This window comes from Eutrigla gurnardus (genome assembly GCF_963514095.1).
Source record: "Eutrigla gurnardus genome assembly, chromosome: 7".
In the NCBI taxonomy this organism is placed as follows: Eukaryota; Metazoa; Chordata; class Actinopteri; order Perciformes; family Triglidae; genus Eutrigla; species Eutrigla gurnardus.
Genome location: NC_139921.1, coordinates 21,832,955 through 21,847,348, shown reverse-complemented (window position 1 = coordinate 21,847,348; position 14,394 = coordinate 21,832,955). Strand labels below are relative to the sequence as shown.

Here is a 14,394-nt window from a genome sequence, read left to right as displayed (position 1 = left end):
TGCACTGATGGGGTGTGACCTGCCTCTCTCCTCGTGTTTGTTTTCTTTCTCCCCCACTTTCCTCCACCCCCCCCTAACTCGCGTCCGTGCGCCTGAAGCGTGCAGAGGGTTGGAGGGCCGAGAGGCGTGAAAGCCGAACGGTAAACACGGTAATAAGGAAGTGGTATAAAGGCGGGGAACAGCGGGGAGCTGATGGGACTGCACTGCTTAGCCAGTTCCCCTACATTTCCTGCCCAGCGGGACGCCTTCAGCATGTGGCTCATGTCTCAGCACTTACTGTAGTGCTGTCAGTCTGCTATAATATTCCCTCCCATTCACTCCCTCGCTCGCTTGCTCTTTTTTTTTCCTTCTTAACATCCGACTATGAAGCTCGTCAGACTGTTTGTGTAAATGAAACACACAAGGCCGTGTCAGTGGGGTGAGGAAAAGTTTAAGGGCAGGAGGCCATAATAAAACCACACCAGGGGCCACATTTACTTCAAAAAGTCCCACATAAGCAGGAGAGAGATGATACCAAAAAGCGTTTTTACTGTGGAATGCAGAGATAAATCTGTCCACGATGCAAATTCAGCAGTCAATTCAATTTATATAAAACAAAAAACAAACAAAAAACATTATTTAAAAAAATATTTTTTACATAGTTCCAAAATTAAAATATATAAAAATATAAAATATATATCAAATGAAACCTGCTTCATAATAATTTTTTTACTTTTTGACATATTTTCCAAACCTGTCGTTGCCACACAAAGGGACGTCTGTTTAACATTTATTGACTGATCACATCAACATCATCCCCCGTTCGTCAAACCCTTCGCACACACGCGGACAAACAGGCTCTTCGTGGTTTAATGCACCGTAAATACAATTTCACACTTGTAGCGGCTCCAGCATGCTCCCAATTAACCCTGCAAGCTTCTTCGTCCACCTGATTAGAGAAATTATCAACGCACAACAACAACATGGCCCTCTGGCTTCACAGACGCGCTCGGCATCGGTGTTTTCTAGCATTTCACTTCACGGGTCTGGTGTCTGAACATACGTTCGGAAGGTTTGTATTTTTGCACATGTAAGTCTAACATTTGATGAAGCGCTTTGCCACATTACATGTTGCACTCATGGTTTCAACCTATAGTTATTGACTCCAAACAAAATACCATATTATGTATTTAATTACTTAATCACACATATTTAATTACTTTTTTGTACATGCCAGTTTAATATGACATATTAGGTATAACTTTCCCATTTTATGTTTATTTTAAAATGTACTTTATATAGTATATTTTGTATATTTACCAAATAAAACACTTTTTTTTGGTCAGAGTTTCCCTGTGTTATCATATTGTCTTATATTTTCATCTTTTCTCTCTTTCTGTAAAACACTTTATTTCTTCTGTTTTGAAAAGGAGCAAATTATGTTACCTTAGTCGCACATTTTGTTTTATTATTATTATTTGAAATGCCAGTATCTTTCACCTCGTAGGGCTGCCTGGAAGGGAAGCAAGCCTCCTTTTATCTCGGTTGTCTGTGGGAGTCGTCTTATCAGGGTTTGACCTCAGTTAAACATTCTAATTACAGTCAGTTCGAATGAGCACCGGTGCTTTGTATAATCCCCACCCCGGGGAGAGAGCATTTCACCTAGTTTAGGATGAAACAGTAGCCCCCCCCTCTCTACAGCAGCCCTCCCTATCTTTCCTTAAAGTGGAGGAGAGGAGAAAGTGTGAGGGCCAAGCTGGGAAATCGCACCAGGATGATCTGCCTCAGAGGCAAATAAAGAGAGCTCACCTGTTTACAGATGGAGCTGTCACTTAGAGATGCTTAATCTGGCAATGACTTGAAAATAAAGCAGTGTTCCCGGGTCAGCTGACTGACATGGAAGCACAACAGATGGCCGACGGTGTCCATCTCCAACGGCCTCTGACATGAGCCCCGTCTCGTGACCTCCCAAAGCTTCGCCCTTGGTCAGCCTCGTTATCCGAGCGACCCATTCCGCATGCTCAATTGACTGTACGGCGTCGACACCTTCAAGATTTCTCCTCCACTGTGAGTTACAATAAAGTGCAACGAGTCAAATATATTCACAATTAGACATCAGCTCTTGACTGAGATAAGCTGAACTGTATGTTTGAATTCAGAAAAGATTACCTCAAAGCTTTGAGAATATGATTGCTGGCCCTTCAAAAAAATACTTTCAGAATTTAACATATACTGCTGTAACGTTTGTGGATCTGACACAAAGTTGACACCCTCTCGCTCGTCTTTAACGGCACTCACCACTGAACAGAGCCACATGTTGGAGGTGGGCTCCTGCCTCTCCCCGAGGCCCTATTCCCATGGCTAGACAGATTACCGTGGGAGGAGAAGGGCTGCCAGGGGAGACTGGTGCCCCTATTAGACGCATGGAGCAGGGGTTGTAAGCCGGGGCGGTGGAATGGAGGGAAGGATGGAGGGAGGTGGCAGGAAAGAGGGGTGAAGAGGGGGGGATGGGGGGGATAAGCTGCTCGGAGAGTTGAACGGAGCTCCAAAATGGTGTGTGGGGGCAAAGGATTAGGGAAGCTCTGAGGAAGACATCTGCTTCTGTGCCAAGCCTCCGCATTATCAAAGACACCAGCGTTTCCCACATCATCAACTTTTCATGAGCGCGCTCACTGGTAAATATCAGTCGCGGCGGCTTGCGTCTCAAGGGGGCAGAGAGGGGCGAGGAACTTTCCCTTATTTCGCAACCAGAAAACACAATTCTGAAAGGCCCCCTTCTGAAAAACTTGGATACCATATCGAGTTCCGCTTCTTTGACTTATTCATCGCCACATGGATCCCGCTTGTCTTTTAATCCATTAAATATGTGTTCATTCTATGCGGGAGGAGTATCGTATTATAAGTATGATCAATATTTCCCCTGCATCTATAATAAAACAGCCAGTCGCCGCTCTTCTTTTTAACCACTGGTATGTGTTTCATAAACAAAATCTCCCTCCACAGACTGACCTTCTCTTCCTCCGCGGCCCTCAGCATGCTGGCCCAGACGGCCCTGATGATGGGGATGTTTTGGAGTCTTGTGGTGTAGCAGTGGGCCTGGACAACGTGCGCCAGAGTCAGGCTGCTGGCCACAGCCTCCAGAACCTTCTTCACGTAGCTGACGGACAAACGGGCCTGCGTCCTGGTGCCGGCCGCTACCAGCTGCATGGTACATGGGACCAGAGCAATTTGGCCTGCGCAGAAAACCGACTCGTCAACCTGGAGAGGGTACAAGAAAAACACAGCAATGTTAGCTTCATTATGGTAAAAACCATTAACAATCAAACTCCTGGCAATAAACATTAAGTACAGCTAAGGTTCATGGGAAGTTTAGAGGGTGCTAGAAGCGTTAGATTAGAAGTTAATCACCAAAGTTATTTTAGTCACCAAATTCATCCTGAGGTGAAAATTAATCTCTACCAAATGTCAATCCTTCGACTATAACGCCAACAGTGATGGTTCAAACCTTTCCCTCTGTAGCAAAAGTGGGTAAAATAAAATAAAATTGATTTAATTAGACAATTATGAACTTCAAACATATTCAACCACAAAACTAGACGCAAGAATCAAGTTATCAAACTAAAAAAAATAGTTTTTTAAATATATATATTCATCAATGAGGTGCTATAATCAAATTAACATGAATTAGAAGTGTTTGAGTAGCAGTGCATTAATTAACAAGTTTCACCTCTACCATTTATCAGCATCTTAACACAAACAATTCTCATTTCACAAGCAGGTATTCTGCGAAAATGTGTCGCCATTGCCCGAGTGTTATTTATAATGTGATAATAGGCTCAATTCTCTGTAAAGTCCCTCCGTTAGAATTAAGCTTCTTGCATAATGAAACGTGGTAAAACATTTTTTTTTTTTTTAAATCTATCTGTTTAATGCACAGAGATGAGTGGGGATGAAGAGTGGCATTAAGGAGGTCAGGCCTTTAGAGACCCTGTGGCTCGCTAGTGTTGGAGGTTGGATGGCATTAGTGCTTAACACTACCTGCTGGTCAATGCAAATAGCTGTTGGTGACATGTTGATAATTGCCGGGCCGATGCGTGGACCTTGGAGCGCATGCAGATCTCCGGGGAGGATCAGGAAAGGCCTGAATCAATTGATACATGACCCGAGACAAGGTCCTTCGCTGATTAGCACAGACACAGCCGGGGGTATCATGTTTCACCCTGAGATTAGCGGAGTTAGCGACGGTTTAATACTTAGCACCCTCTAAAACAAACGCCCTCTCCCGCTCAGTTCAAACAAGCCCTCCGTTTTGTCTGCTTGGTTGACTTAGAGGCCTACGCAGACAGGCCATGACACAACTTGTTCCAATAAACAGGAAACAGGAAGATTTCCTTCCTGCTGTACACCTTTAACGGGACGCTAGCAGAACGAGACGCTCGCCGCGAGACTGTTTTGCTAGAGGGCGAACGCGGCCACGGCTATTTCCATAATCAGATGGGTTCGCCGCGATCCCCGGCTCCTAGGTTCACTTGTCAACTTTGATGAATCTTCCGTTTCCATGTCTGCTGCCGCAAATTACCGGGACGGCGCGGGAGACAAGAGATGGAGGGGGAAGACGGAGAGCGAGGGGGGGGAGATAAGGCTCTAGCTGCTTTAAACCAGTTGGATCAATCACCGGATCGTTTACGTGCGAGCACAATCTCCCCGAGATGCTTGCATTACGGCGTGTGCCTAACGTAAAAAAAGCCAGATTCCCACACATCAACAACAAATTGTCATTGGCATTCCATTTATGAGCCATCAAATGCCATCATATCCACTCCGACAAAGAGGAGCTCCATCAGGTTGGACGGGTGGCCAGAATCTCTTAACAAGCGCGTCGCCATGAAAAGAGCCCGCTCACTTTGAATTCATAAATGCCGGCTACCATTTGTCGATTTGAATATCAAAAGGGGCCTAGCATGGGGCCCCTTGACTGTTAAAGGCAGACTCCCATAGCTTCTACCAAGCAGGTGTGTGATGATCAATTATTAAGGATCCCGCTCTGGTTACTCTTAGTGGGAGGTGGAATTGGGGATTTGGGGGGGTCTGTGGTGGTGGGTGGGGGGGCACATCTTTCCGTGGTGAACCTGGATGGGGGGAGAGACAGTGGAAAAGGGAGAGCGAATACTATTTACATAAAATTAACAGTTCAAAAGAATGAGTTCACACACCAATCAAACTTGTTAATTGACTGTCAATGGTGTGTCCCTGAATATACAACACAACTACATTATTCATCTTAGGCCTTGACAGGGAAGACAGTCCAATTTGCATGGGCGTTCTAAACGTGATCAACAACCACAATGCCACATGCATTTTTAATAGGCCAGAGATGGGATCCTTTAATATTCATGAGGGTCAAACAATTGCATATGACATTAAACTTTCTATAACAAGGTAAGTATTTTTCAAATGCAAAGTCTTGGCGGTCTAAATGGCCTACAGAGAAAAGGGTGAATCAATACTAAATGTTCTGTGCAGATGCTTCTTAATATTTCATATTCCCTGTCACAACTTTCAAGGATTTCAGGAAATTTCAGGTATCAGTAGCTGCCTTTTGGAGTGAAAATACATATTCTTTATAATATCCTAGCTCCGTTTTTTGTGTCCTCATCAGAAAATATACAGTTCCTATAGGTGTGAAATTTGGACCAAATATATATCAAAATAATAAACATCAAACAGTATCTAATGTTCGATATTTGATTAATTCAAAATGATTAAAAATGTAAACTCATGTAGTCGATCGGTCAAATCTTTGTTTTTAATCTTCCTTGTTGATGCTTCTCAATAAATGTATAATTAATCTAAACAAGTATTGCAAACAATACAACAATACAACACTATGGGCGTCACATTGTTGAGTCAATAAAACCATAATTCTGAATGATCAAACAGCCCTAACAGTAAAAACGGACCACAACACATTCGTTCCTGCTTGGTATTAACGAAGCACTTTCCCCCCCGTTCATGCTTTATCAACCTTTAATTCATGGCTAAAATGCCATCTCTTCTCAAATAAACCCAACGACGTGTCAAAAGGTCACCATCCCCAAAGACGTTCTCTCCCTTCATCCCGGTGAGCTGCAGACAGTAACATATATGTAAATGTACTCCGGGAGCGCCTGGCTGTGTCCGCTTCCGACCCTTAATGGTGTCTCGTTTCAGGCTGGTGTGTCTGAGGTGTTTCTAATTGCACTTTTTTTTTTTTGTCAAAGAGCTTCCAGAGATGACCAGACAGTGCTAGACTATATTCACAATGGTGTTGGAGGCCCTCTGGGGCCCCCATCGCGTTGATGACGTCTCCGAGTGTCATTAGCAGAGCTTTTGGGACGGTATGGATGAACTGGGCTGGCCTGGATAAAATGACCTGATATCGACGAACAGTCAGGTTTTTCTTGCCCGGTTCCAAGGACAGAGAGAGGTGGAAAACGGCTCCACGGCTCCTATCAGATATGCTAATGGTCACATTTCTCCCCATTGAGACCTCATGCATAATTTAACCGGGAAAATGATAATACAAAATGTGTAAAATAGGTTAGATTAATATGGTGTAACTTTTCTCTTATGCAAGGACACATGTAACCAAGCTAAAAGGGTAATAGCAGCCTAGCATCCGCTACGGATTTGGGTAATTAAATGCAAAATGTAGTTAATATTTGTAATATGTTCTTGCTTGTTTACAGCCTGGCCATGGAGCGGGGGTAAAGTGTGTGTTCAGAGCACCAGGTTCCTAAACTCAGGGCTAAAAAATGTTTTAAAGCTTATTTTTGAAAGTTGCATGCATTTATTGAAAAATCAAGTAGTGAATAAAGACTTTAAATTGTTAAAGGAGTTTGACACGTGTGAGTAGAAACAGGCCAGAAGCAAAACATGGATGCTGCATTTATATTGTAAGTTCCATTCAAAACTTTATTTGATATATAAACTATAATTTATTTTAAATGGGACACTTTTTAAAACTCTTTTGGTCCATAATCCCTTCTGGAACATTCTTAATATATGTGACAAATTTCCAAATTGCTCTCTTGACTCTTTTTTCCCCCACTTTCGCAATTCTTTCCCTTTCTTGAATATTTTAGGGTTGGCAAATAGCTCAAAATAGTTAAAAAAATGTGGGGATCAAAAAACTGAAGAGAAAACTGAGGGTGAAGTTTTGTTGAATGTATTTAAGTGCATATATTATTTCTGCTTTTTGATATGCAACGACTGTTTAATCCTTGTATGGTGGATGGCAGTTTGTCAGGGATGTGTGCTGTGATTTCATCTTGAACTGGCTTCAAGTCTGTGGGGCTCTTTCAGCATTAGTGCATTCAAAGCAGATCACGTCTGGGAGTGGGAAATGATAAGAGATGGGCTCATGTTGTGCTGCGCCCTGAGGAAATCCTGCCTCTTCTGACACCTCATTTCTACAAATACAAACCTTTCAGGAGAACCACAACCGTTCCTCCCTCTACAGAATCTCTCCCCATGTTAGGCTTCTCATTTAAGGCTTCATGGGAAGTCGGGGGGGGGAGGGAGGGAGATATTTGCCTTTTTTTATTCCCTCTTCTTTCCACTATCCCTATTTTTTTTCCTCCTTCCTGTTTGTGCTCCAGTTTGAGCCTAACCCCTGTATGCTCAACTGTCACACAAAATCAGCGTTACTTAAACGGCGACATAAATAGCTGTATGAAGTGCACAAAGAGAAAAGAGTGCAAGTATAGGGCATTTCTGAACGCGTCCTCTCAGGTCTAGAACCGCACATTTATTTCAGAAAACAAACCATAAGCATGCGTTCAAAAACACGCAGTTTTTTTTATGATGACAAATTTGGAAGCATAGCAAAGAAATGACGCAACTGGAACGAGCCATTGTCGAGGCAACGTGTGGTCAGTCTGAGCCGGGGACACTGGCCTTTCCCCAACCCCCCACCCTCTTCCAGCTTATGCGTATTTTCCTGTTGTGCCTGCATGTCTGCCCTCGACATGCCCACGCCGTAGACACTGAGCCATGTGGAAGAGCAGCACTGTCAGCTCTGGTCAACTTTACGGCGGTCAGGAGCTGCCGCTCACCACCATAACCAAGGTCAGGGGAGCCTGACTGGCGAATGCTCAGGGAGACACATCTGAATGCCAACAGGCATGAATACACAAATAAATAAATACATCTTTGAAATGATAAAAACACATTTTTACCTCTAAATTAAATTGTTTCTGACCTAAATTTGCTGTTGCTATAATGATCAAAAACATAATAAAGACTAAAAAGCGATAATAATAATAAAAATGGTCTGTTGTTGTTGAGTTCTGTGCCATGCCGGAGCTGGGTAGTGGATGAAGAGTGATGGAGGGGCATGGTTTTTCATTGCGTTAGGCAAAATGCCCTGCTGCCTTCAACTGTCCCGACCTCACATTTTTTGACAAATTGGTTTTGAGGCTTTTACGACTGATGCACATATCGCAAAAATCATTTCTGCCAAGCTTCCTCTATGACCTGCCCGTGGGACATGACAAGCCCCTCCATGCATCGCTCTATCAAACTGAATCTTTCCAGGACAATGCAAATTATGACAAATTCCATCATCCTGCATTATGCGCTTTCCCGCTAATCTCCCTAATTCGAGAGAATCGGGGAGGGTCTGGCTGTTTCAGCTGAGGGGCATGTTGTCTGACTGAATGATGCTGAAACTGCAACCCTCAACCCCCGTTCTTTCTTCCTTCCCAGCTGTGACCACCTCGTCTCTTCTGTCTTTTCAGATTTCTCCTATTTTTTTGAAGCTTCATCTTTTGGCCTGGCTGGTAATGGGAAACACTAACTTAACCTGGGCGCTACAGAATTGTGTCAACACAAAATGGCACACACATTTAAGTGCAACAGTCAATAGTGTGGAAGTTAAGTATGTCTCTCTTCACTTCTCTGTGGCTACTTAGTAGCTTGTAATGGACACAACATCACAACAGACGAACAAAAAAATGAAAGGCGGTGCAGAAAATGCAGAGGAGAGCAAAAAGAGATGTAGTTCCCTCTGGTCTCAACAGATGGCAGTGTGGCTGCATTAAAAAGGCAGCTGGAGTTTCAGCTATGCGTTTCATACAGTCCACTCAATCCATGGACAGGCTGGCGAGACAGCATCTAAGTCTTCTTGGATTTTCTTCCTTTTCCTTTTTTTTTTTTTTTTTTTTGGCAAAGTCAAAATGTTCGAATAAATAAGCCACACAACAAACCAGTGAGATGCATGAATATGGATGAAGGAAAATTTGGGGGGAAATTATAAAAAGAAAAATATTAAAAAAAACAGTCTCCAAATTGTATTCTATATTATTTATCACATCAAATACTGCAAATCCAATGTAGCTGAAATGTGTCTCGAAAAAGAATAAACAAAAATAACATTGAAATCCTAAAAAAAAGTATTTTCCATCTAAGAAATCCTTTCATATATGTTCTTTGGAATAATTAAAATGTTATTTTACTTTTCATGTGCACCAGAGATAATAAGATTCTCACTATAGCAGGCTGATAAAATACAATGTAGTGAAAATGAACTGAATCCCCCACTGGAAAAAAAAGGGCAAATATTAACATTTGTGTCGGAGCATGAAATTTACCTCAATAAATAATGTGAAAATATTGTGTAGTATATTTTTTATTGAATGAACTCTTACACAGAGCATCCCAACTATATGACATTACCCAGACTTACGGGGCCTGACATCCCCTTACATAATAAATCCATAATATCAATAATAAATATATATTAAAAGTGAACATGCTGATATGTCCGCATAAAAAAAAAAACAGGAGGCTGTATATTATTCATCTGCAGCAGTTTTTACCTCAGTAAAGTGTGCTTTGATGACAACGGCATTTGAAAAATGAATGACCCTGGTTAAAAGTTACTACTCAGTAGAATTGCTCCATTTGAAATTTATGATGAAGCGAGTGGCCAAAAGTAAATGGAACATAAGCGCTAACTCTTGTCTGAGTCATTTGTACGACCGCGAGAAAGAAAAAGAAAAAAAAAACGTTAATAAATGAAGACAAAATGGCAAACGCTCGCACACTGTTGCATGTGGATGTAATCATCATTTCTAACCAGAGGCGCCGACTGCCACTTTTAATGTGTGCAACTTATAGAATCGCAGAAACATAGGAGAGCATAATAATTACAGAAATCATCTATAATCTTCCCACAATGCTACAGTGCAGGGCTGTGCAGCAGTCAGAGGGGGGATCTGCCGCAGTAACAAGCCATCTCTAACTGCCACTCAGTCTGGGTTGGTGACAATTAGTGTTACAGCGTCGCTCTCTGTGCTTACAAAACACTATTAATAAAAAACGCTAGACAATTTTATTCCATTTCTGTTCGGCTGAAAGCTACACGCCAAAAGAAAAGCATTATTCAGGTTTTTATTGTGCATATTTGCTGCGGTTTAATTAAATTATCTTACTGCTGGATTCCACTAATGTGTCTGGGTTACTTGTTTTGGATAAAATATTTTTGGGTGAAATGTTGAAAAGTTATGGGGTTATATTTCTCCCCAACGCTGTTCCCTATTAGTTTCTGTGTGGGAACTTGCTCCTGTATTGTTCTGTCATGTGTGTAGATTTCACAAGGAGCATCTTCCAGACCCTCCCTATCTGTGTGTTTTTTTGTACACGTGTGTGTGTGTGTGTGTGTGTGTGTGTGTGTAGGCCCTGACAGCTATGCCCTCTCGTCACTGCAGGGGGAAGAAACACACCCGGGCAGCTCTGAATATAGTGGCTAGTTACCATAGTAATGGGATGGTCATACGTCTCTCCTCTCTCAGACAGTGATGGGAGTGGACAGGACATGTCGCTATGCTTTTTATCTATGCATTTGGTATTCAGTTATTTCATTCCGCAAATAAAAAGCCAAGGCCCACGCACCTCTCCTTTTTTCTGTATTCAAATAGAGGGGTAAATTGGGAAGTAAATAGTTGGATATGGGGGGTAATCATTCGCATATGGGACTACAAATAATGATGTGTTTTGACTGAGTGTTTGTGATTGCGATTGTAATAGCGCGAGCGTCTCGGCAGATATCTGCCGGGGTGGCGTCTGTATGTGACGCTTTTCAGATGCCTTCTTGATATCTCCGAACCGCTCACCCCTCCGCTGTTCATCAGCAGTGACAAAGTGAGAAGAAAACAAGCGTGTGGTTGTCTCATATTAAAAAAAAAAAAAAAGCAAGAGTCAACCATTTATCAGATAAAATCATATTCATACATCATGACTGATTACATTCATCTACATTCCATTAAATGTTTGAATATATTCTCTTTTTTTTTTCTTTTTTTTTTTTACAAAAAATGTAGTCAAGTTATTTGCATATCTGCAAAGGTGAAAGACTCGGATGGGTTGCTGACCATTCGCCGGAGACACCAGAGACTGTGTCTCTCGGGGCCTCCCATGCCTGATTAAGGATGGTTAAGTGGTACACAGTTTATATTTACATGCACATCTATTATACGTGGATCTCGCACATCGTTCAGTATGCAAAAGAGGAAGAAGGACGATGGCCGTGGCCGTTCTGTCCTTGCTACCCATGGCTTGTTGACATGAACCAAGGCAGTCAGGCACCAATAATACATGAAGAGCTGTTCAAAGGCAATTAGGATCAGTTGTCAGGGCCGGGCCCATTAATGAGTGGGAGTGTGGCAGGGGCCGGGGCAGAAGCACAGCGCCAGCGTACGCGACCGCGTGAGAGTCGATGCACTCTGACAGATCCAGTCCTTCCCCTGTCCTCGCCTGGTACAAGCTGATACCAGTCTGTCCCCACGTGGTGCTGCAGCAGCAGCAGCAGCAGCAGCAGCAGCAGCGGTGGAGGCAGCACAGGATAATGTATTAAAGAAGACTGCTGCAAATGACCACCGATATGGCAGGTCAGCCTCTACACGGTCACAGCAGGAGAGAAAGGGGGGGGGACGAGGGACAGGGCAGAACATAATTACCTCCTTCCCTGTCTACCACTTCCCATAAAACTGCCCCCTCATCAGATTAAAAACACAGTCCGACGTGACCTCTCACATATATGTGTACACATTTACAGGCACAAGTGCCCAACCCCCGTCCCGTAGCTCCAGCAACGTCCCGGGATGGTCAGGATATGAAGCCGTACTGGAGGAGTCTCCATTTTCTGCATACGAGCCAGTGTTGAAGAGCATGCAGACATGAACACGAGCAAACATTTGCCGACAAATGTTTAGGTGCTGATGGTTTGAGATAACGTGTGTGTGCTCAATCGCTGATTTTGTTTGTCTTTTTTTTCTCTCTATTTGCATGTAAATCCAAGCAGTTTGAACGCTGAGTGCCTGTCAGTCACGATGTGTGTGTTACACTGAGGCAACTGTGACTCCTAATGACCAAACCAGTTTAACTTGTCATATAGCCAGGGCCTTTCACAAAGCGCTCCCAGGTGTGTGTGTGTGTGTGTGTGTGCGTAAGACTTGGCCTCGGGGCATACAGCCGACAAGCCATTGAGGTGAGGTCTTACCGGGGTTTGATCAGTGTGTTTCATGTGTGTCCAGTTCAAACGAAGACAGTTGACCCCAGTGTTTGGGTAAGAGGAGCAAAGCCCCACAGAGACGGACTCGGGTGATGTTCAGAGACAGGAACTGAATCGATGCTCGCTGGGGAAAAGGCTGCGAGGTGAAGCCCGACTGTCCGTCAAAAAAAAAAAAGAAGCTTTCTGACTCTCCCCAGACAAAGAGGTTCAACTCACAATTCAGACATTCAGGAGAGGAAACAACGAGCTCATTCTTCTCGTGCCTTTGAGTGCAATGAAAAGAAGAGAAAAAAAACAAATCTGTGTTAACACCCCGGCGCCGCAACGAGGAGCAAGTAACTACAAGTGCTGCGAGAACACCGTCGTTTTGAGAAGCCTTCAATCTCACGACTGCTGAAACCGCTGAGCCCTCAAGACCTCATTTTTCATCGACTCAATTACTCGACAACTGTTCTCCTCCTGGTCCCACCCCCTTCCTCCCTGCCTCGCCTCACCCTCCCCTCCTTTCGTTGGAAGTGATCATTTGTTCTTTATTAAAGTTGATAACATCCCTTTGCATTGTCTGCGTGTGCACGCCAGAGAGCCGCCCCTACTGTTCTAGCCTCCAGCGCTTCGTATTATTGGTGCATTATTTCACGCATGCCCTCCTCTTTTATCAAGCGCTTTTGAAGTAATGTTAATAGACTAGAAAATTGAGACATTTATGAAGTATGGGCCGTGTTTATGAAAAAATCCATAAAGTATGACAGGGGAGAGGTGAGATAAAAGCAAGGTTTTAATAGATTATGGCAAACAGGGGAGAGGCGTCAGACGCTGACAGGCACCTCCTCCGAGATGCCTCATATTTTATGGGATTAATTTTGTTGTATTAGAAATGAAGTTAAATGTCCTAATTAATCTGTTCGTGCTGCATGAATACCTCCCCGAACGCAGATGCACGCACTCACACTGCTTTTTGGCTAATTACTCTTCTGCGGTAATTGAGGTGGATGCAGTCTCACCATGTTGGGGAAGTTTGGGGAGGTGTTCGATGTGATTGGGGGGGGGGGGGGGGATGAATTGTGCATGCTGGCTCTTTTTCAGTCGTGAAACATTCTTTGTTTGTTCACTCTTTCAAATTATACAACTAAAGCACTTAGCTTAATTTCTGCTATTCATCACTAAACAATTTTTGCTTTCTCGCTCATCACACTAGCTCATATTTATCCGTCTCCCTTTGATTGTTCACCATAAAGCAGAGCTGTTATCTTCCAAAGCTCATCGTGTTCTCATACTGCATTACTACTGGAAATCACTGCAACATATCTGGACATTCCTTTTAAAAACACAGACGGAGAATGACAGGTTAAAACACATGCATCCATGTGAGGCAGCAGACTTAGACGCATGCCACGTAAACCACAACTTAGTTTGAGGACTTAATTCCCATCTCTCATCTTGTATATCCTTTCACTCTCGTCTGTCAATCATCTTAACAAGTCTGTAAAGTAACTACAATACTCTATATACTTCTTTGTTGGCAGAAATAAACACAAAATAAATTAAATCATCACATTTTTCGCCAGTCCCCATGAGCTCAGACATTTTTTTCAACTTCTGAATATGATAAGGCCCCAAAAAGGCTGTCGAACTTGCGAAATAATAAAAAGAAGAAGAATCCGTACAGTTTCAATAGGGCTTGGCAGCCCAACGTTGTCGGCGCTCGGGCCCTAAAAATAAGCCAACAAGCAGAGCAAACTTCTGTCTGCTCTTCTTTTAGTCGTGGGTGGCCCAACCTCACTATGACTCAGCCTGACCTCTGAACTTTTCATCAAGAGGGTCAGACAAAGATCACCTCATTGTTTTTAAGACATTACGACTCC

The 14,394-nt window shown here is 43.1% G+C and overlaps 1 protein-coding gene across 2 annotated transcripts in view; it reads right to left on the bottom strand.

Annotated features, from left to right (window-relative positions):
• The window catches only part of dph6 (diphthamine biosynthesis 6), a 54,464-nt gene that overhangs the window by 8,568 nt on the left and 31,502 nt on the right, over positions 1-14,394 (bottom strand). For both annotated transcript variants that reach the window (XR_014597358.1, XM_084012716.1), the window contains exon 13: positions 2,989-3,237. Coding sequence is in view for 1 of the 2 variants with exons in the window: in XM_084012716.1 (XP_083868842.1) it covers positions 2,989-3,237 (249 nt within the window). In the remaining variant the exon portion in view is untranslated. The remainder of the gene's footprint in view (positions 1-2,988; positions 3,238-14,394) is intronic.